The sequence below is a fragment of the Conger conger genome, chromosome 1, assembly GCF_963514075.1.
Source record: "Conger conger chromosome 1, fConCon1.1, whole genome shotgun sequence".
Classification (NCBI taxonomy): Eukaryota; Metazoa; Chordata; class Actinopteri; order Anguilliformes; family Congridae; genus Conger; species Conger conger.
In genome coordinates this window covers 51,230,906-51,253,954 of record NC_083760.1, presented here as the reverse complement: position 1 = coordinate 51,253,954, position 23,049 = coordinate 51,230,906, and the positions used below count along the sequence as shown (strand labels likewise).

At 42.5% G+C, this 23,049-nt stretch overlaps 2 protein-coding genes across 5 annotated transcripts in view; one reads left to right on the top strand and one right to left on the bottom strand.

Moving 5' to 3' along the window:
* Positions 1-2,266, top strand: part of si:dkey-122a22.2 (uncharacterized) — a 35,563-nt gene extending 33,297 nt beyond the window's left edge. For 2 of the 3 annotated variants that reach the window (XM_061216049.1, XM_061216048.1), the window contains exons 10-11: positions 1,674-1,770; positions 1,869-2,266. In XM_061216049.1, the coding sequence (XP_061072033.1) occupies positions 1,674-1,770; positions 1,869-2,036 (265 nt within the window). In that variant the 3' untranslated portion in view covers positions 2,037-2,266. The remainder of the gene's footprint in view (positions 1-1,673; positions 1,771-1,868) is intronic. The other variant, XM_061216050.1, reaches the window with a different exon arrangement.
* Positions 2,267-2,567: 301 nt separating this feature from the next.
* The window catches only part of zfpm2a (zinc finger protein, FOG family member 2a), a 163,866-nt gene continuing 143,384 nt past the window's right edge, over positions 2,568-23,049 (bottom strand). For both annotated transcript variants that reach the window (XM_061262790.1, XM_061262799.1), the window contains 3 exons: positions 8,239-8,445; positions 6,646-6,870; positions 2,568-6,119 (listed from right to left, as the gene is read on the bottom strand). In XM_061262790.1, coding sequence (XP_061118774.1) covers positions 3,658-6,119; positions 6,646-6,870; positions 8,239-8,445 — 2,894 coding nt within the window. In that variant the 3' untranslated portion in view covers positions 2,568-3,657. The remainder of the gene's footprint in view (positions 6,120-6,645; positions 6,871-8,238; positions 8,446-23,049) is intronic.

The following is a 23,049-nucleotide window of genomic DNA, read 5'->3' as shown; positions in this document are numbered from 1 at the left end:
ACACCCTCAAACACTGTTGATCCCTCATCCCTCCCCCTTCTCTGTGAACGCGCTGATGTTGAACCCCCCCCCCCCCCCCCCCGCCCCCCCCCACACACTTGTACAGCTGTACAATGTTTTGCTGCAAAACTGTCAGTCCATTAACTGTATATTTTGAAACACAGGCAATATGTTAGTGAGCCTTTGTCAATGATAGGAAGGGATTTGGTCTTACAACAATGTTTTAACAAAATTATTTTACTGATTACCTTTACTCCAAATTGTAGTGTGCTCAACAACACAGGTCTAGTTTATTTATTGCGATTGTAGTGTCCTTCTAGGACCACCTATAAGATACTGTACTAAAGTGGTGAACTGTCATTTTTCCTGCTTCTTCACCACTCATCGATGACAAGAGTATTTTTCATGAAACACTGAAATTTGATTAAAATGGTTCATGAAAAATATGCTTTATGATATAGTTTTACAGTGTTTACAAACTTGTTCACCTACTGAAGGTTTAAAATGTGTGAACTTTTTGAAACCATAATTTGCTATGTAAACAGTATCAAAATTTCATTGTTTTGTATTTTGTTTTGATGTGATTATTCAATGTTATGGTTACCAGTTATCAGTTAATCTCAGACAATGAATGAAAGCTCATACATGCAATGTAGCCAAAAAAACATTCTCACCTGCAATAGTTTTTAGAAGTCACCTACCCAATTACTGGAAAATGGGGACCAAATGCCAACAAGGGAAATCAGTCTTTTGTGTCCTGTGTGACCTACTCTGGTATATGCTCCAAGCAGAACAAAACTATGGGGCTGTCCCATTTCTCACACTTCACACTTGGGTACTTACACACTAGTGATGTATTGTGAGGTGAAACATAAATGTGCATATAGTGTGCAAGTATGTATTAAGTGCCCAAGTGCGCAGGGAATTAGAAAACAATTAAGACACTTTTTGTTCTGTTGTTCCAGTTTCAATTAATGGACTGTACCTACACCACTATTAATTGCTTAATAACTGTGCAAAGCTTGATGTGGGCTTGCTAACTACAGACAAATGAACCTAGCTTACTAACATGTCGGTCCCTTTTACAATACCATCATGATGCTACTACATGAATAAAATATAGTTACATTTACATATCTGCAAAAATCTTTCCCAACCGGAAACCTTGTAACTTGGTATATTGTGGGTCTGTGATAGATAGATAGATAGATAGATACTTTATTCATCCCGAGGGAAATAAAGTACTTTGCCAAAACCTGCTCTGCTGCATTCTAAAAATGAAGGCACGCTGCACTCGACCCAAAGGCTTTGGAGAAACAGGAAGTTACAGTAACAGTCTTCAGAGGAGGAGCAACTTTCCCCCTCATGGTAACCCTGGTCACATTTAGGTTAAAGGTACAATAGGTAATTTCGGACTACTAATAGTGAAGAGAGGGAATTGCAGAAACAGACAACCTCAAACCACAACACTGTTTATCCCTCCCCCTTCTCTGTGAACGCACTGACGTTGAAACGCTATTGGCTGTGGCAATTCCAACCAATTTTAAACCAATGAGCTTGAATTATTGTACAGCTATACAACATTTTGCTCTTGTAACAATATTTTAACACAAAATTCTTACCTATTGTACCTTTAATCTTTATTTGTTTTTTGTTTTTTTTGTTTTTTACAGGGAAATTTCTAAATACAAACCTCTTTCAAGCAGGACATCGGTGACTGTGATTACTGGTGACTCTTTTGACGAAGAACTCCCTGCTCATCTCAACCAGGTGAGCATCCCTCCTGTTATATAGTTATATCTAAGAATGAGCTCGGTGAAAACTTTATAAGCATTGCTGCATTAATCCTCCCTGTGTATTCTTCTCAGCTCGTAGCTACGCTTCAGAAGAAGTGTCTGGAAGAGTCTTACCCCTCAGCTAAACACATTCGTGTCGACGGGGCAGACCGCAAAACGATCTACAAAAGGCCCTCTGCAATTAGCAAGCATTTAATGAAGATGATAGCACAGAGACAGTCTAAAAAACAGAGCCAATGACAAGGTGCCAAATATTGCAACTTTCCAAAAAGAAAGGAGCGTTTTTTTAATTCAAGCTTTTCTTTATGAACAGCTGTGCTATACTTTGGTTTTGGAAGATGTTTGTCAGGGAGAGTTCACACACAAAATATTTTTTTTTTGTAAAAGACAATTTATTTTTTGGTTTCAGTTGTAATTTTGTTCAGTGAAGCTGTATTTTTTACTTGATTAAAGGTGTAATTACAATACAACTTGCTTTTATTATTTGTGGATAAAGTGTGGTGTTTCCCTTTAATGAGTTCTTTCATGTGGATTCAGACTGTCAGACAACTCGGACTTGGATATCTCAGAAGCTGCTTAAACCAAAAAATTCTAAATTTGCGAATACAGATGATCAGTCAACTGTTTATTTTACTTACCAATTAGACCTACTTTTGGAAAAATCTCATTATTTTGACGTCCGACACAGAAGATGAGTCTAGCTTCTTCCGCCAATTAACACAAAGTATCTCTGAACTTGGAAGTGTGGAGGAAAAAAGACAAGCTCACAACTTGTGGTTATCCTGAGGATTGAAGTTTAATTATGACACCACATCAAAATAAAAATTTCCAACAGTTCAGGAATTGTATTCCATCCATATACATGCATAGCAACAACGTTTTTTTAAGAAATATTTTTTTTCTCCCATAATTAGGACATTGGAATGATCATGTTACATTGGCGATCCCCGTGGACCCTCCCACCCATCCTGTTTGTCAACATCAATAAACGTAGTTCTTGTACAACTTTCTTTTTTTACCCCCATGGGATTCAAATAAAATCTGACAAGTCCCCCTTTCATAATACTGCTTTCAGTAATGTTTCCTCTTTTACAAAGTATTGCATTGAGAGCAATGTTTTAAAAAGGGAGACCAAGGTAATATCAGAAAACAGAAATACGAGTACTATACAAGATCGCTGCCATCCTCATTAAAACATCCATTTCTCAGTTGAATAAAAGAGACAGGGACAAACAGCCACATACATATGCAAAGCTGTGTATATGCCAAAATGTAAAAAGCAGGATTGTGTCTGATTATCCCCAAAACAGTGGGCAAAAAAAGTCGCAAATTCCAGCTGCAGATTACAGTTCGGCATATACAAAAAACCGTTACAGCAAATAAGAATACACAAGTGCTTTTGTTGCTATTTTGTGTCTAAAATGCATTTCCTTTGTATTCCGTGACTATTGTATCGTTGAACCTACATTACAGTGTAAACAATGTGTGCTACACAAGAATGACTATACAATAACCTTACAAACAACTCTGATATAAATTTCATTTTAATTTAAATTAAGATCACTACTCCTATTAATACTGATTGTAAAATAAATACATGTGAATGCCACCAATATTACACTTTATTTTTTCTTTTTTTAACCAATGATTTGCATTAAGTCTTAAGATGATGAAAGAAGAGTCTTCTCTTGATTGTCCACAAGCAGCATTTAAAACTGCATGACGCACTATTCCAGACACAACAGTGTAACCCCCCCCAAATAATCCAAAAACAAAAACATAAAAAACAAAATGAAAAAGAAGAAGAGGAGGGAGGGAGGGACTGAAGGAGGGGAGGGGAGGGGAGGGGGGCCGGAAAACTTCATTTCACGTGTTCCGCCGCATGTGACGAGCAGTAGAACTTCTTGTGGGTTATAAAGTTTGACAGATTGTTAAACTGAATATCACAGAGGCGGCAGTATTTACCGCTGCCGGCTGTGCCGGGGGACGATCCGTTCACGCCCTTCGCGGGGGCCGGTGGGGGCTCTTCCGCGGGGGACTTGGCGGAGGGCGACACGTTCTCGTTGGAGTCGGACGGGTTCTCGGGGGCCCAGGTGGGCGACGGCTGGGAGTTGTGGGGCACGTTCTCCTGCTGCCCGGCGACCGGGCTGGGCCGCTCCTCCGCCTTGTGTCCGCCATTCACGATCACCATGCCCCTGTTTTTGGGCAGCAGGGGCAGAGGCTCTTTGCTGGGGTGAGGGCAGCCATTGGGCGCCGACTGGTCCTTCCCCGCCTCGCTCGATCCATTTGTACTCTGCTCCTGTTCGCTCGAGTCGCCTTGCATGACCAGGCTCCCGGCAATGTAATCGCTGGGTTTTATCCCGTAATATGGCGATATTTGCTCAGCACCTTTCACCTTCTTTATTGCTCCGGGATAAAGGCAATGGGGCAGAAACAAATTCTTGTTCTCCTCTTTCGCCGGAATGAGCTGAGCCTCGCCGAAAGTCTTGAGCCCCGGCAGGGAACCTAAATGCGAGGGGAACACACTACCGTTTTGCGCGATCAGCTTGGTGCTTCCGTTTTTATCACATTTCCCAGGGCTCTTATCATAGACATCATCGGGATTATTGCCTTCACTTTTCACCTCCGGGAACATTGTCTGGTCCAGACTGCCAATTTCACTGTGCTGGGTCGCGGTCACCGGGCAGAAGTTCTGTTTATGGGCTAGGTAGTTCTCCACTTTGTTGAAACTTATCTTGCAAACCGTACATTCGTGATAGTCCAAGAGTCTTTTGGGGGAGCTGCAGGCCTTGTCAGGATGCGGGGAGCATTTTTTGCTGAGATCGATGGGCGCGTCGAGCTCCTGCGGGTCTGCCGTATTGCATTTGGGAGCCAGGATTGATTTTGTGACGGTGAGGGAGGCCTCGAGGTGCTTGGGAACCATGCCGGGGAACATGTCGCACCGCGGGTGGAAGCGGTCCGCCAGGTTTTCCACGGCCTCCTGGGAAGTGCAGGGGCTCCCGAGAGCGGGAATGCCAAGGAAGGTGGGCTGGCCCAGGGGCGGCCTCTGCTCTTGGTCGGGGAGGCACATCTCGTACATCTTCCTGCGCTTGCGGGTCCTCATCGTCCTCTGCATGGCGGGGACCTTGTTGGCGGACATGCGCTTCATGGGCGGGTCGTGACGCGTGGCGCAGTAGTACTGTTTGTGGACCATGAAGGTCTCGTGCCGGCTGAAGGTGATGTTGCAGGCCTCGCACGTGGTCTTGCTGGGGTCGTGGTCGTTTTCCGCCAGGGAGGTGCTGGGGCTCTTCACGTCTGCCTGCTTGCCGTTTAGCCTTTCCTCCGCCCCTGTCGGGGTGGAGACCTTCTTCGCCTGTCCCGGGAGGTCCTTGTCGGGCGCTTTGCCCCCCGCGTTGATCATGTCGAGGACGGACGAGTTCAAGCAGGCCGACTGCATCAGCTGACTGTCGGCTTCCGACGGGTGGCAGGCGGCCAGCATGCCCACCGACCCGTGCCCGCTGTTGGGGCTCACTGCCTCGGCCGCCTTGTCCGAGACGCCGGGGAAGTCGGGCGACTTAGCCATGTGCTGCCAGCGGCTGTTGCAGTAATGCTTTTTGTGGACCAGGTAGTTATCCAGGTTGTTGAACGTGATGTTGCATTCGAAGCACGTGGCCCCCTTCGGCATCAGGGGGCTGTAGATCACCGGCGGGTAGCTGTTCCCGCCGTGCCGTAGCCTGCGGTGCACCAGCTCTGACATTTTCGCCAGTATCTCCGAAGCTTGCGGAACCACCGAGATGTCCTGGGAGAAAGCGAACTGAGACAGGAAGGGCCCCATGGGGAAGGTGGGGCCCATGTTGTGCTGGACAGGCGACGAGGCCAGGCGGGGGCTGGAGGGCTCCGATTTGATCCGGGTGTAAGAGAAGCTGGCCTTGCTCCCCAGGTGGGCATCGGCCTTCTGGGACAACAGCATGGACTTCTTCTCTGCCTTCTCCAGCTCGGCGTCAGAGCCAATTTCCTTGCCCTGGCTGCCCTTGGGACTCTGGAGGACGTCTTTCCTGTTTACCAGCTCGCCCCTGGCCTGTTGCAGGCTTTCGTCGCCGCCCCTTGGGGAGTGCTCGCTGTCGCTCTCTCTGTGAAGTTTGCTGCCATGCCCGTGTAAGTCCTGATGCTGTAAGAGTTCCCTGTGGTTCTGGAAGCTGATATGGCAGTGATTGCATCTGAAGGCCGCCTGTGACAGGTGAGAGAGGATGTGGTGTTGGAATGTAATAAGAGAATCTGCTGTGTAGGTACAGATTGTGCATTTCAAGCTGGTGCCAGGGGGGAGAGTCTCTTCCATTTTGACACCTGTGAAAAAGATAAAAGGGACTTTACAGAATCTCTTCTCTCCTCGCTCTGCCTTAATGTTGAGAATGGCGACGATCAAATGTGGTGCACAATGTCAAGCTTGCCCCCTCGATACTCTGCTAAAAACTTGACAAACTGAAAGTTGAAGATTATGGCAGGTGAATGTGTATATTGCTGAGGCAAAGTTTTTCGTATCTCATGCTACAAGCCAGTGCTTATTGTTTTGTCTGAATATTATCTGACACGCTTCACATTGATCACCACCATTAAATAAGAACCGGACAAATAAGCCCAGCAATTATACATTGGATTTGCATTTCATTTCATACCAGTACAAGCACATATTTTATCGCACTACTAATCTATTACTACTATAACAACAACAAACTAATAATAATAATACAGACATTTATGTCAATTTATTAAGAGCCATTAATCAAATGCCTTTAGTTAAATTTCCCAGTCCTACATTAAGGTATTTCCTCTAAAATTTGAGCAACATAAGACTTTCTAGTTCTCCACTCACCACTGTGTGTGGTTAAGTGCATTTCCAGTGCCCTTGCCCCTGCAAAGCTTTTGTTGCATTGTGGGAAGGGGCAGATGTTAGGCGTCTGGTGAGGGTTGGCCTCGTTCTCCTCCACCAGTGTCTCAGGCTCCCTCTGTCGCCCACTGCAGTAGTACATCAGGTGGGCCTGCAGGTTCCTCTCACTCCGGTACCAGATCCCACACGCCTTGCAAGGGAAGATGTCCTCTGCATGGTCAGAAATAGATTGAGAGAGAGTAAGAGAGACAGAGAGAGAGGAGAGAGGAGAGAGGAGAGAGGGAGAGAGAGGGAGAAAGAGATAGAGATTGTATTTTATTCTGTTTCTTGTAGTTCAATTCATATTAAATTATCTGTTATGTTTGTTATGTCAGCGAATGCCTTGGCAATGTAAGTGTACCCTTACTATTACAAAAAAGCTTATTTGAATTTGAATTTGAGAGAAGGAGAGAGAGGGAGACTGAGCTTTCTTGCCAAACACCATTCTTTTCCACATGTCCAGGAAGCACAAACTAACCAATCTGCTTTCTGCAGGTTCTCTGTTGATCAGAACCAGTAAATACCCTGAACAATATATCCCATACCTAACACTCTAACAATAACTCTTGGGTGGCACTGGTTGTTTGGCGAGTGATGTAAGGTCCAGAATTGAAATCTGACTGTGCAGACTGGCTGGGAGTCCTGCTGGTTTTTTGAGTTATTGTCGGTAGAGTCGCCGTGGGAGATATTCCCTGCCTCTATACGAAATGACGACTCCACTGACAGATCAGGCCCCATCAACCCATGTCTGCACTCTCCGGAATAGATGGATATTGCATGATGATGGACTTACAATTGGCATTCCAAATTGGGGAATACTAGAAACAATGCTAGAACAACCTTAGTGACTAAGAAATCCTGATAAAGATATTCACAAAACAAGTTCCTCAAAGTTCCTTACAGGAGGCACGAACCCCAACAAATATTTAAATATATGACCTTTCAAGACGAGCTGAAATCAAAATTCACTTTTCCCTTAATTGAAAAATAATAAATAGAAAATGAATAAGAATAAGAACAATTCAGAGCAAGATTTTTTCCATCCACTTCCAGGAAAACGATTTGAAATTTATGTCATCGTGTACCAGTGGGAGTGTATGTTGATGAAATGTCTGTCAATTTTCATTTCATCTTGCCTTTATATCCTCACAGCTACTAAAAAATTGTAGAAGGTATGCATCATACAATCAGATAACATTCAGAGATAATTTAAACTTCAATTTATTTAAAGTTTAGGTCAAGCCTTCCAATGTACACGCTTATATGCTACAATAACTTCTGAGCCAAGATGTCTCATGGTAAACTGAAGGCTCAACAGCAATTCCTCGCAATGTTCTGTGGAGACCTGAGACTTCAGGACTGATGTCTTCTAGGAGCTCAGGGGTACGTGACAAAGTGGAATTAAAGCATTACCCAGCTGACTTTACAAAACATATTGATGAAAGTTTGTTAATCTGGCCAGTTTCTAAATCTGTCCTGGAGAAGACCCCTCTCAGTCCCTGTGGAGAGAGGAGGGGGGAGGGAGAGTGGTTGACTCACTGTTGACGATGGCGGTAGGCAGTATAGACGCCATGGCGGCCTGCTGCGGGAGGAGCTGTATGGAGTCCAGGAGCCGTGCTGGGTACATGCCCTCGGTCAGGGACATGTGGCTCACTGCCTGGAGCCGAGAGTCAAAGTCCACCGCGAATGCCACCAGCTCCTCGCCCTCCACCATGTTCTTCGTGGTGGTGCACCAAAGCTGTCCGCCTGAGAGGGGAAACATCGCAAATGGTGAGCCCGAGAGGACGACTCTAACTTTCAGACATTTTTTTTCAATGAAATAGCGGAATTTGTACATTTACATTACATTATTGGCACGTACAGTTGATTAGACTAAGCAGGAGACAATCCTCCCCTGGAGCAATGCAGGTTTAAGGGCCTTGCTCAAGGGCTCAAGTGTCCCAGCCATTTACCTTAACCACTACGCTACAGGCCGCCCCTTGTACTGTACATTACTGTATAGTAATTTAACCTATGCACACTGTAATTAGTATACTATAAGTCTTGTTCGTTTTCTAAATACACTCAGTGAGCATTTTATTCGGTATTTATTAGACTTGTTTTTTTAGACTTATTCAGTCTTCTGCTGCTGTAGCCTATCCACTTAAGAGGTTTGTACGCTCTTCTGCATGCCACTGTTGTAATGTGTGGTAAGGCGTTACTGTCATCTTCCTGTCAGCTTTGACCAATCTGGCCATTCTTCTCTGACCTCTCTCATTAACAAGGCGTTTCTGTCTGCAGAGCTGCTGCTCATTTTTTTGTTTGTTTTTCTCATCATTCTCTGCTTTAGAGACTTTTTGATTTGTGTGTGAAAATCCCAGGAGATCAGCAGATTTGGTCGGAAAAACTACTGAACCCTGACCATGTCTGCATGCTTTTATGCATTTAGTTGCTGCCTCATGATCAGCTGATTAAATATTTGCATTAACGAGCTGGTGTACAGGTTACCTAATAAAGTGCTCAGTGAGTGTATATACTGAAGTTGCTAAAAAAGCATTTTCTTGAATATTTATGTGCTGCATAGCGTGTGCTATTCCCAGTCCAGGATGTCTCCCTGACTCAATTGCTTGCACATTTCCTGAAGCAGCATCTTTGATTCTCAGAGACATGAGTCAGCACAATATGACACATTTGGATGAGTGATGTCACTAAACCTCTGCCTGGACCATCTGCTGTAGGAACCCAAAACACAAAAGACTCAATTTGGGTTATTGACATTTAATTACACTAAGTAATTTCCTTTTTTTCTTTGACAGGATTCTGCCCTGCCTAATGCACTAGAATGCACTGTTCAGTCTTGTATGTGAATATCTGCAATTTTTGTTTTCATAATAACTGAGTTAACACTGTACTTAACGCTCATTCATTCAAGTCTTTCTCTGAACCACGCCGGTTTGGTCTGGTTATAGATTTCAGGCCGCAAATGCATTTATTTGTCTTCTTAGCACACGCGGTTCCAAAATGACTGGGAAAATAGCGAGTAATCTCAAGGTTTATGTTCTTTAACACAGATGCTATCTCGGATAGTGTATTGAATGCGAGACAGAGAGATGTTCTAAAACCTGAAGGTCAGATTTCAGCCATTCTTTTCCTGCGAAGGAAGAGCCGTATCCATGCTACAACGAAATGAGGCTCGTTTTTTCTCTCTCCAACACAGGAGCTGATCATTGTCATGATCTAGTTCTCTGTTCAAAGTAATTCTATTATGAAATAACAGAATGTCATGTATGTGTGGAAGAAAAATGCAATGCTGGTGCAAAACTGAAAATGGGACCCTGTGGGACATGTAACCTTTTAAAAAAAGAAAACACCGCAAGGAGCTACATGCTACTGCTAATTTAAGTATGACAGGGTATAGGGAAAAAGTAGTGTCATATATGGTTCAGGTGTTATCATATGTTACTATTATTATTGTTTCAGTTATTTGTATATTTTTTTTTTCATTTAGCAGCGACACTCATCCAAAATGACTAACAGGGCCATCAAGTTATGATGCACGCATCACCAGAGCAGCGAATAATGAGGTTCTTTTGCAGTACAGGAAGTGGTGCGGTTAGTAACTGTAATGCTTATGGAATATGGGGCGGCCTAGTGGTTAAGGTACATGACTGGGACCCGGAAGGTCGGTGGTTCGATCCCTGGTGTAGCCACAATAACAGCCGTTGGGCCCTTGAGCAAGGCCCTTAACCCTGCATTGCTCTGGATTATCTACAACTCCAGCTGCATTTATGAGCGAAACCCACAACTATGGAGAGTACAGACATCCACAGTTCTCCTCCAAAACATATGGTGTCAGTAATAGTTATTTTGACACTGAAGACTACAGCTAAGATTGCATAGAGTGAAGTCAGTTTGTATCTCATCCAAGGCCATGAGGCCCACTGGATTACTGTATGCCTTAACCGAATGAGCCATCAAGAAACTCTCTGTTACAGTATTATGAATGCACAATATATACATGTGTTGGAATTCAAATATTATAGACGTTTATGAACATAAAACCAGAAGTGAAATTATGTCATTTTAAACAAAACGGCAATCGCAGTATTTATCTTTAACATCACAACCAGACAGTTCTGATGATTTTGAACTCAGGCAACTGGCACTTAAAATTGAAAGAATGTAAATTGAAACCTCTGAAAACTATTTAAGAAATCTGGCTGTTTAGAGAAAACATGGAACATCGGGAGACACCTGGGACTTTTAGAGTGTTTAATTGTAGTGATTTGGATTAAACATTCTGCTGGAGTCAAAACGTATTCATTAAGAAGGCGAACGAGAGGGAGAGAGAGAAAGAGAGAGAAGGTCTTAGCTTAGATAATATTTATCTCAGAACATGACAGGCTTTTCAACTGCACTTCATTTTCCATTGAGGAGATTAAAGTTTTTAATATGACTATTTACAAAAATCTGGCTGGTGAGATAACAACAAACCATGATATGCTCATGCTAAATGGCAGAATTAGGACATTGTTTTAGAGAAAAGCCGGACAATTAATTAAACTGCACTGTTAGCTTTCAAAGATGTGCAAACACTCTGCCAGAGCAACAGAACGGAAGATCTGCCCGTTCAGTCACACTGTTTTCAAATTTAGAGACCGGTTTGTTTGAGGTAATAAGGGTTCCACAAAAAATGAGTGGCATCATAACTGATTAAAGATGTCTACACAAAATGGCTCCTCTGTGGGAGGGGGTGGAGGCTGTCTGGCTAAGTAATGCTTTAAAGGTTCTGTATCCAGAATACGATGTTCACTATAAGTTATTATGTAGGGGCACTTTCCTAAAAAACACTCAGCAAATGTGATATTTTAGAAACACATTTTTTAATATATTTATTTCACACCAAAGAAAATGAAATCCATGAGAGTAATCACTTGTTATATTTGTTATTTTGAATGAAAATTATTCTGAATTCTGAAATTAAAAGATGTTAAATGATGTCCACTACTGGAGGATTTCACATTGGTGATTCATTGATTTCTTACATCAGTAGCAACATCAGTACAACCAAGGGTGAGTAACAAAATGTCACCAAGGTGCAAAACGATGATACATTATCAGACTGAAATTTAATTAGCTAGCTAGTTCTCTATATAATTGAGTTTATGGTACTGGACAACTGGTATAAGGCTTGATGACAAAATGAATCAATAGCTTGCTAATATAGATAGATAGCTAGCTAGTTAGCTAGCCAGGAAGCAAATGTTCGACAATGGAGGCATCAGTGGCTATGTACCCATCGCTGGGGTGAACTAATTGGCTTGTACAGCTGAGTCACTGATCCTACTGCTCATTCATTTGGTTTTTGGTAACATCAGTATTATAGTTCTCTGTGTTCTTCAAGCTAACTGACAATAGTGTGAGCCTGTTTTGTGGGCTATGGTCCCTTTGTGAATTTTCATTATAGAAGGTGCCCTCTCGATCATCCTGCTCTCCCCAGAAATATATGGTATTATTTACATCAAAAGGAAACGTTAATTAGGACTTACATACAAAGTGATTGCACAGGGTCTTTGTTTATTTGTTTATACCAAATGCAAACCCTAGAATAGACTCTGCAACGGTTTCTTTTATTTACTTACTTATTTATTCATCTGGACTCATCTTGTTTGTTTCATTGTTTTCCATATAATATCATGCAAACTTTTCTAGAGCTTACAGCCTGTTGAGGCAATCCCATTACCCCCCAGTCACATCTCACGAGAGCACTTATTCATGCTAGGCTACAGCAAGGCTGTTTTCATATGACTATATCTTTTTTCTAATGTGTGTCAGAAAAGTAAAACGGTATTAAAATAAGGTCACCATTTTATTTAATTATTTTGATTTAATGTTTTGCAGGGATGCTACGGAACGGAGTGAACTGAATTAAAGTCTGGAGCTATCTGCCAGGTGAATCTTCTCAGACTAGCAACACACTTCAGGCCCATTCACTTTTGGTTTTGATTGTGTCACACCACACACTGCCTGCAGAGGGTCTTTGAATTTTTATCTTCTAATTAAAATAACAAAACTCTTCTGCTGTTGGCTGAAGTTAGCATCAAGGATAGATACTAACAGCCACTGATGATGGGGAGGGGGGGGGGGGGGGGGGAGAAATTACTGCAGCTCACTGAGGAAATTATTTAGGCTTTTCTTACCTTATACAAATTCAGAATTCAATTCACAAGTAGTGCAATAATAAGCCCTGCCATATGGGGGAAACCCTGTGCATTTATAATGCCTTTATCACCTCTTCTTATAACCTTTAGCAGAGTTCTGAATTGATATTGTGATATTTGATATTTTATAAGTTAATGTTATACACGGTTATAGATGTTTGTATAGGTTTTGCCTTGCCATTTCTAAGCCATACTGTATCTTTGTTATATGACAGCTCTCATTTTCATTGTGTGAGGTTTGTATTCTACCAGCCTATGCCTAGCACCAGCTATTTTCTAGAGACCCCTTTGGCTTGCAGCATTTTGTCAAAAATCACCAGACACAGGAATGTATTGTTTCCTTTCTTCAAACTGATACGAGATGTTTTAGTGCTTCCTCCATCTACAAATTAGTGCATTCCAAAACACTGCAATGTTTACAGTGTTGTCCTGAACCATCTTAAGAATCGGGGCAGATTTTGCAAATCTGTTGTCAGCATTACAAAATAAACGTCACCGGACCGTCAGAATATGCGGTTTAGCTTTGCTAATTGAATCCCACGGTTTGTCTGAATTTCTTATTCAGTGTCGAAACGCCTTGGTAGAAGCCCTGCATGTACTATAGGTGAAATATATACTGGACATGCACGTGCGTGCATTCTTTTACAGGTACGCTCAAGTTAAATAAGAGATGCCCATATACAGGACTCTAAACTGAGCGTGGCTGAAAAGTAGGGCTTGTGATTTGCGCCGGCCGCCTGCTCCTTGTCGGCAGCGAGCTCCCTTTGTGCTGCGGCCAATGCAGTCGCAGTGCGAGCTATTGTGCGAGTCCTCCTGCAGAGCACCTGATAAAAGAATAAAGAACTATGACATATCCTAAAAACAATGGAGGAATTAAGGAGAGACAATAGGCCAGCTGCTTCATTAAAACAATCAAAACAGCTTCCTGTACATAGTCCAGATAATTAAACACCACTGCTTCCCCCATTTTGTCCCTCAATACAATGTTCGCCACCTCTCACTAGCCCTTGTACCAGGGCTACTCTGGCTAAATGCCCTTTTTCTTTGATTAATGATTTTTTTTTTTGAGCGCGCAGTTTAAGAAGTGCGCATAAAGGAATTTTAAAAAGCGACATTATGCAAGCTGCCATAAATATGTTCTCCAATCGAACGTCAGTGGGGATGAATCGTATGCAAAAATAAAACATGCGAGTATCGCTCCCCTTCTAAAACGCAGAGATTTCAAAGCCAGGCATCACAGACATTTATTTTTGCATTTCAAGACATAACACGCACACACACACGCACACACACACACACACACACGCACACACACAGACACAGTTTATGTACACACTAAGGCATACATAAACACATAAACGTATGTGCTGTATACTACGGAAAGAAATGTAGAATGTGTTTTTGCTTCCTCAATATTGCCGTATCTTAATGAAAACACAAATCCCTTTCGCCTCATGCAAAGCTGGGAGACAACAAAGCAATACAAATAACAGAAGGGTTTGGATAATTAAACTGGCCTGAAGACAGGTATTCAAATGTTTGTGTGTAAACAGCAGAACTCTTTAATAGTTTGCTGTAAAACGCATAGTTAAGCACATCAGCACTCACTTCTCCCATCTGTCCGGACAAATTACAACTACAGAGGCCATTATGACAGCAAAGGGGTACAGTTGTTCTTTATTAGAATGGCATTCCAAAATAATGGCAACTTTTGTTTTGGGGATATCCAAGTTTCGCCATAGCAATAGTTTTTAAATATTTATGTCAATACATATAATTACCCAGCTAAACAAAGAGCTCGTAAAATGTATTTTTAACTAGCCTTTTTATTCACATATGCAATTTTGATATATAAACTAACAAACAAGAAGATGGCGGTGAAGTGGGAACAAAGTTGGGATGTGCAAAAATCTGTATTCTTGGAGTTCAGTTTTTCTTTTTAAGTTTGAACAAATTGCAAAAAAACGAACACCAGAACAAATCCTTAATGAATTCACAGCATTCTTTGATTGTTCCTTGGTGTGTATGGAATACATTATTCAGGCTGTATCCACATTTACAAACAATTAAAATGTAAGTCATATTCCTATACTCACACAAACTGTATGTTACTAATACTCTTTCAAAAATTGATAACTGCATCACAGCCAGGTCAGCTGACACCTGTTCTTACCAAGTAATGGACATTATTGTTAATATGGGCTCATTTTATATTGTGTTAAATGTGTATGTTTATATACGTGAGTCAGTATTTCACCAGTGACTATAGAGTCATATACAGGTTTATACATACTTTGTTCATAGTCACAAAATGATTGTACGATACAAAAGAATAGCCACTTAATTGTGAAATAAAGTTGGCCACACGTCCCGGTTTCATGCCTATTTTAAATAAAGACCACCTTTGATTATATCAACATCAGTGTGGCAAACAAGAAGCTGAAGGTACAGTGAAAGCCCCTCGTGCTGTCCAGAATTTTTCCTGTTTCGACACAGTGCAGACAATATGATGTCTATGTCTTAAAAATGCTATTCTTTCATTGAAATGCTATGTTAAGACTTAAATAAAAAAAAAAAAAAAAAACACATAGGCCGGGATTCAATCCAAACATGTCCTTACAATATTTATGAATGGCTGCATGATTTCTTCTTACTGAACAGTTAATCAACAGGCAACTGGTAGAAAAGTGTAGAATGCACATGCAAGTCAAAAGTTAATGACAAATGTTGACTGAATCCAGGCAATTCTATTCATAGTTTTCGAATCCCCATCATGGGCCAGTGCAATTGACCTTTTCTGATTGATGAAACTTTTACAAACAATATTCATGAATATAGGAAAAATGTACATGGCAACTTAAATGTGTGACTAGATTGAATATACTGGTTTCAGGTCTATAGTGCCCTGTTGGCAAGACAAACATTTTAATTAAGTGAATTACCAGTTGGGTGGAATCATTTTAAATAATTTTTATGTACTTTTACTTTATTACACATTATATATGTATAAACAACACACACCATATGCTTATGAAATATAAATGTGACAATAGATACTGGCAAATACTCAGCCTTGAACTTATTACCACAGAGTTAACCATGCTCTCTTTGCATCCAGGATCACAAGAAGCAATCAGCTGCGAGCCTACAAACCATTATCCTTTTAGCAAAGTTTACCATTATGAGAAGTCAAAACAGGGAACAAATACGATTTTTCTCTCTCTCTCTCCTTTCCTGCCCACCCTCCCTGGAAACCACTGCAAATATTGGGATAATTTCTGACTCATCAGACATCACACAAATGACATAAAGGAAATGGAAAATAGTTTACACTTGCTAACGATTTCAGAGCTATGTTTGAGAGCCACAGTTGAGGCAAATAGCCTGTTGGAACCGCTGCTAGCCCTTCACATCAAAGAGGCAGTGCAGCGACAGCAGAAACTCACCGAAGAGTCGTGCACAACTGTCCAGCTCACCGCAGCCCTGGGCGGACTTGGTTTCTGCGTCACCGTTTAAGCAGAACTGTGACAGCCACTAGGTGGCACTCTTCTCATGTTTAAACGGCACGGTGGCTCCACAGAAGTTAAGCGGAGGGACGGACCCACGGAAGTTGTGAACGGCGTGATGATGAACACCAGGCACTGCCAAACGGCGGACCGCACCGTAACCAGGAAAGCAAGACGTAAACCTTAGCAACTGCCTCCCAGAATGCATTAGGCCTCCCATTGTTCATTCTCACCAACTGAAATGTCCTTTTTTGATATAACTATTTAAAAAAAACATCCTTCTGCATCGGTTATATGAATGGAGGGAACTGTTTTGCCTGATGATTGTCTTGCTTGCATAGACTCTAGCATACTTGCAGCAGCATAAATTCTTAGGTCAACACACTAGTAATGACTGGTCTGTTTTAAAATGAAAGGGTCTGAATTAAACGTTTGTTTAAAGCTCCCTGGCACGACTAACCGACTGGTTACAATGTTGAATAATTTTAGTAGCAAGTATCTTTAATATCCAATGTTGAACGCCCATGGATGGCCTTGAGGAGAAAGCACGCAGGTCAGAAAACGCAAATTAAAAAAGGTTCCCAGGAGAATGTCTCGTAGACTTCCCTTCTATGAATTCTCAGGCAAGAAAGCCACAGAATCATAAACATTGCTTTTAACAGTTTCATAAAAAAAATGCACTTCTCTTCTGATATCAGAAACAAACACTGCTTAACAATTCTACTATTTTACCACGCAGTCATATGATATTGCAAGTGATTTATTATTATTGAAAATTATGTTTCTTTTCTAATTAAATGCTGCTTCAAATCTCAACAGATGTATGCTACTTATTACCATGCCATAATTTATACTGGCAAATGCCTGTTTTGGTGGAGCAAAAAAAAAGCATTTAGAATTAATACGCTACATTGCAGGTGTATTAGAAGTGGTACCTGTTCACAGGGCAATAGTAAATGTCCCTCTATAATATATTTGAATTATATTGCTTGTGCATGAAGCTCCTCTTGCAAATTGCAGGGCTACAATAAACACATCGCATTTGAGGAAAATAATAACAGAAATTAATTTTAATTAATAACATATAATGAAGCATATTTATACAAAGATTAATTATCGAAATCACTAGCTCAATTTGAAGTTGTGAAAATATTCATATAAATCCCCCAAGTTCAGGCAATAACAATAAAATACTAAGTTTCATATTTGGCATCCGGTAAGGAATATTGTCTAAACTATTGCCTGAAATATTGTCTTATCATAATCAATACTTATGCCTATGTAAGAAAAAACAGAAACTCTGTTAATATGTGTAACAGTCAGAAATATAAAAGCTTTTATCAGTAAAACAAACCCAACAAGCTATGTGCATGTTACAAAGGGAAACCAGAAAAAACTGAACAAAACACACAAAATGGTGTTAGCCTTTTCACCCATGGCAAAACCCATCGATTCCAGAAATACAACTTTTGGAAAAAATAAAGGGTGGAAGGACCGAAAGCAGCCTCTCTCAGAAGAGCAGTCTGAGGTTTTTTCCCGGCGATTGTCGGTTGTGGGTAGTCGACGTGTGTTTAACCGAGGCCCCTGCTGGGAGCCGAGCGGGAGCGGGGGCAGGGGCCAGCCGTTTCTTAATGGGGGGGGGGGAGAGACGTTAATGGAACATTCCGGTGTCGCGCTGTTGTGTTTGAACGCCGCTCCGGACCCCCAGCTGCTGTCCGGTGGCCCAAATCCCCCCTCCCCCGCCCCCACCCTGCTGTGCCTCTGTGAGCAGGTGACCGCCAGTAGGCTGTGGCCATGGCGATGTTTTGTGGAGAGCGAGCCGGCCCTTGAACGTGCCGCGGCGTCGGGCCCTTCATGTGTAATAGTCCCTTAAAATGTCACGTGTGCCTTCTTTGTTTTGTTCACATGCACCCCTAAATCCCCCCCACCCTTCCCCATCCATTTAATGCCATGTTTTTTCTCCTATTTTCAAGGGGATAGTGATCTTGAAAGACATTCCTGTCGTCTGATTTACTGTACGCAGGTCTAGATGCAGAGTGCTGTACACAATGACGTAGGCCATGGTACTGTACGTTACTGGTATTAACTGGTAGTACTGGTAGTAACATAGAAGCCTTCCATACAGTAGATACCTTTAAACTTACATTTTCCCTTTCACCACCGCAAGAAGCAATACCTTCCCTCGCATTCTAACCACGCTGTACCCAACGCCGACGACAAACAAACAAACGGAATAACCCGGAACCTTCCCGTTCGCCGGCCCTCGGTCCCCAAACCCCAGCCTGGCCCGCGCCCCGTGCACTCCTGTAATGCTGCATATTGCTTAAAGTAAGCGCTAATTAAATTTTCTGTCGCTTTTGCGGGGGAAATAAATAATCCGCGGCTGAGGGGCCTAATTGCGTTTGTCACATCGCGTCCCGGCGCCTGGCGGAGAGGGGAAGCAGCCGCTGCCCTTGCTCGTCGCCGTTCTGTCGTCCTGGCAAGCCCCCGCGCTGCCCCAGGTATCACCGCCCGGCCATCTGGAGCCGACATCTGTCCTTCTATTGATCACAAGGGTTTAGCACTTGATCAAACAGACTGCGACAGGAAATTGCTCTTTTCCCCACAGAAAAGGCCAATTGCTTGCGCGGGGGTAATAGAGTGGAACCGAGATGGCGCACCGGCGGGGCGGGCGGGCGAGGCGGCGGGATACGAGTGCGGTGCTGGCCCCCGGACCGCCGAAAACGCCGCCCGACGCCCCCGCTCGCCCGGGACGCTCGGAAAACGGCTCCGGTGCCTCCCGGTGACAACACCTCCGGCTCGGCCCCACTGTTATTTCACACCTACGCGTAGGTTGGAGCTTGACACTGTTTTAAACGGAAATTCCTCTTAATAACTTTAGTATGGGGAACTGAACCCTGGGCACTTCAACGTTCCATCTTAGTCTAAACGACTGTATGTCGCTTTGGATAAAAGTCAGCTAAAGAACAAATTATTATTTATAGACACTTGGTGATTACTTTATTAGGTAGACCTGTAACACCAGCGTGTTAATGCAAATATTTAATCAGCCAATCATGAGGCAGCAACTAAATGCATAACAGCATGCAGACGTGGTCAAGAGGTTCAGCTGTTGTTCATACCAAATGTCAGAATGGGGAAGAAATGTGATGTAAGTGACTTTGACCGTGGAATGATTGTTGGTGCCAGACAGGGTGGTTTGAGTATCTCAGAAACTGCTGATCTCCTATGATTTTCAGAGACAGTCTCTAGAGTTTGCAGAAAACAAAAAAACATCAAGTGAGTACAGTTCTGCGGGCAGAAACACACTGTTATTGAGAGAGGTCAGAGGCGAAGGGCCAGATTGGTTGAAGCTAACAGGAAGATGACAGTAACGCAAATAACCACACATTACAACAATGGTATGCAGAAGAGCATCTCTGAACACACGATGTGTAAAAATAAGTCTAATAAATACTGAACTGAATACTGAATAAATACAGTTCTCACTGAGTGTATATTCATGTTCGCTGGGATGCCCCAAACATGCTCCACAGACACTGCTAATATCATTCAAGCACTTTATTATTAAGAGGCAGGAACTCTATACCCTGTCCCAAACGCTAAAGTCAAACCTCTTTCTACAAGAATGACACTAGACATCCAAGGCAGATTTTATTATTATTATTATTATATAATTTAGCAGAGAGGAGTATCAGCACAGAAAAATCATAATTGTTAATGCTAGCCTTATGTTATAAGGGCTGCTTGCTGTGTGTCAGCATTGCTCCTGCTACTTAGGTTCCTCTATCAATGCAGAAATCTATCACTGTTTTATTCTGTCATTTTAAAAGACAGGACTTCAATAAAAATGTGAATGGGGCAGAATTTTTATCATCCACAAACTAATAGATGAACCAGATGGCTACTGTGCAAGTAATTTATGAATGGAAAATACATATTTTGGCAAAGGAAAACAGATTTAAAAGTAAATACTGATGGCAAAGATCACGGAAAGGAATTAGAATATATTGTTTGCACGATTACCAGCAGAATTACCCAGTGGGATTGGATAAGTAACCAAATGATTAGTTCAATTTGCCATGTAATTCTATAAAATATTTCAGTCCTGTTTTTTTCCATTCTTAAAATATTTTATCATAAAATATAGTTTCTTCTAAATGCACAGATTCTGTTGTAATTGTCTATATAGAATTTAGTGGAGCCAATATTTAAAATGATATATCATATCACTGGGTAGCAAAAAAAAAAGCACAAGAAAAATCAATGGTTCGGTAAATCAAATCTCGAATCATCATCGTTCTGCTCTTCTCAGCCCTCGTTCTAGTCATGATCAGCCTGTATTGCTATCCCTGTCCATCTAACATATCTACAGGCCATCTCGTGTCTTTGGATTAGATCAGATTCACGGCACACGGATCGCACAATAAGCCATATGGCATGCACCTCAGATTCATCGATATTCGAGGTACAGCGTGCAAACGTGTCTGTCTGGGGGGAACACGACACACTCCTGAGCCCACAATCAGAGCCAGTCGCTTTAGCCCCATCACGCAACAGCCACTGCGTTCAGCCTGTTTACCAGCCGACAATCATTTAAAATTTCACAAACTATGTCACATTGTTCTTGCTGAAAGTGATACATTTCTCTCCCCAGCCTACAGGAAGAACCGTCCTGTGGAGAACCCGGCGAATTTGGGATGCGGCATTTCGTTTTAATTCCTTCCCTTCACCCGGTCTCCCCCCCCCCCCCCCCACCCTCCCTGACACGAGGATTCTGATTAATCGTGTGGCCGCCTCGCGTTTTTGCATTTTACACAATCTCACGGCGGCACGCCAAGATGTGTGAGGTGTTTCACCACTTTTGGCACGCTGAAAAGCCGTAGCCCAAGGAAGAACAAGTCGAAAGTATGAGGGGGAAAAATATGACCAGGGGATGTGATAAAAAATTATCAGCGAGTGTGTTTTCCTGTTTGGTTTTAATCTACATTTAATTAAATTCTTATCTGCTGTGTGCTTATGGCTGCATTTGAATGGCGAGACTGCATTCATTATGAATGGTAAAATTGAACTCAGTACATTGTGTGTGGCCCAATAGAGAAACAAGGCTCTTATTTCGGTGCATGCACAACCTACGAAAGACATGCAGGGGAAAAAAAAAAAAGTCAATTAAGATCGGTCTTTAAATTACTTCTGTATCAAAACAAGGGGAGGGCGCACACTCTGTAATAGAATTCTGACTGGGAGAGTGCACCGAGTCAAAACGCATCAAAAACGATACAGTCGATTGTGTTAAACTGTAAACGCAATACATGCTTAAAGAACTTCCACACATTGATTTCCATGTCTCAGATGGGGATGGAGTGATCAAGCGAGATAAGTCACTTGGCGATAAGGAAAGGAGAAGTTTAAGTCGTGCAAGTGCATTATACATCCTTGCTGACTAACAGTAAAGTCTAGAGTGTTTGTGTAACAGGATGTGCAATGTCCAGGGTAACATAGACACAGCATACAAAACTCCCCTAAACACTCAACCCCAAGTTCGAATGAGCTTCTGCATTGTCACCGCGCAAACCATACACAGACCACACCGCATACCATTCCGGCATCCGTTCGCGTTCGATACATCGAAAACAGGGTACGAGAGAAACAGTGGCTTCGGCTAACTCCCCGGGCCTTAAAACAGAGTGGAACACGAGAGGGCAATAAACTAGGAACAATGCGACTCGCGAGTCTACCGACGAAAGACCGTTAGCCGACACAACAAAGTTGCTATCTGTGGAAAATCCCCCTAAATCTCGGCTGTTTGCTTATCCCGGACGGAGTGGCGAGACAGAAGCCTCCGTGCTGCTGCTCCTGTTTGCAGAGCTGGTCTTGGATCTGGGCTTCACTCATCCACATTACTGACACACTGGCTGCATGATTAGGGCCTGCCTACGCATCGCTGAGGGGGTGGGGGGGGGATCTGCAGATGAATGACTTCGGAGCATCGGAAAGGGATCGTGACAGATAATCGCTCCGACCGCCTGTGCCCGCCCGGGACCCTGGGTCGAGTCGAGTCTCTCCAAAAGCCTGTGCAGGTAATCTCCTGTATTTTATGTTTGCTGTTTAAAATCTTAGCGGAGCACAACGGCAAGGGAGAGTAAATATGTTGCGTGAAGAAAACTCAGCGGAAGAGCTATTGTACCACGAGGGTAAAGATTAGCGCTGGGGAGGCTAAAGGGGCGAAACTTCTTCTGCAACAGTAGGCCTACTTTACTAACTCTCAGAGCCTAAGTTTGAGATGTGTTTAACCTTCTTGGTGCCATACTTAAAGAAATAAATAAATAAAATAAAAAGATTAAATCAAAACATTATTATTTAAAGTGTGAAAGTTAGAATCGAGCCACAGCCCACCAGGAATTGGCCTGTATTCAGTCAACATTTGTCTTTCTCTTTAACTTACAAATAAACGAAAAGTGTTACTTTTCTGAGTACAAGCATTGTTTTTCCATTCATTTTTTGTCATTGCCAAACCGTGTTTGTGTGTGAAAGGGGAGGAGGGGGGTTACCAAACACTTGAGTTTAATTCAGAGTCGACGTTAAGTACACATCTCGACTGAACGCAGGCCAATGTCCTGCTGCCTCTTGGATCCACTTTCACA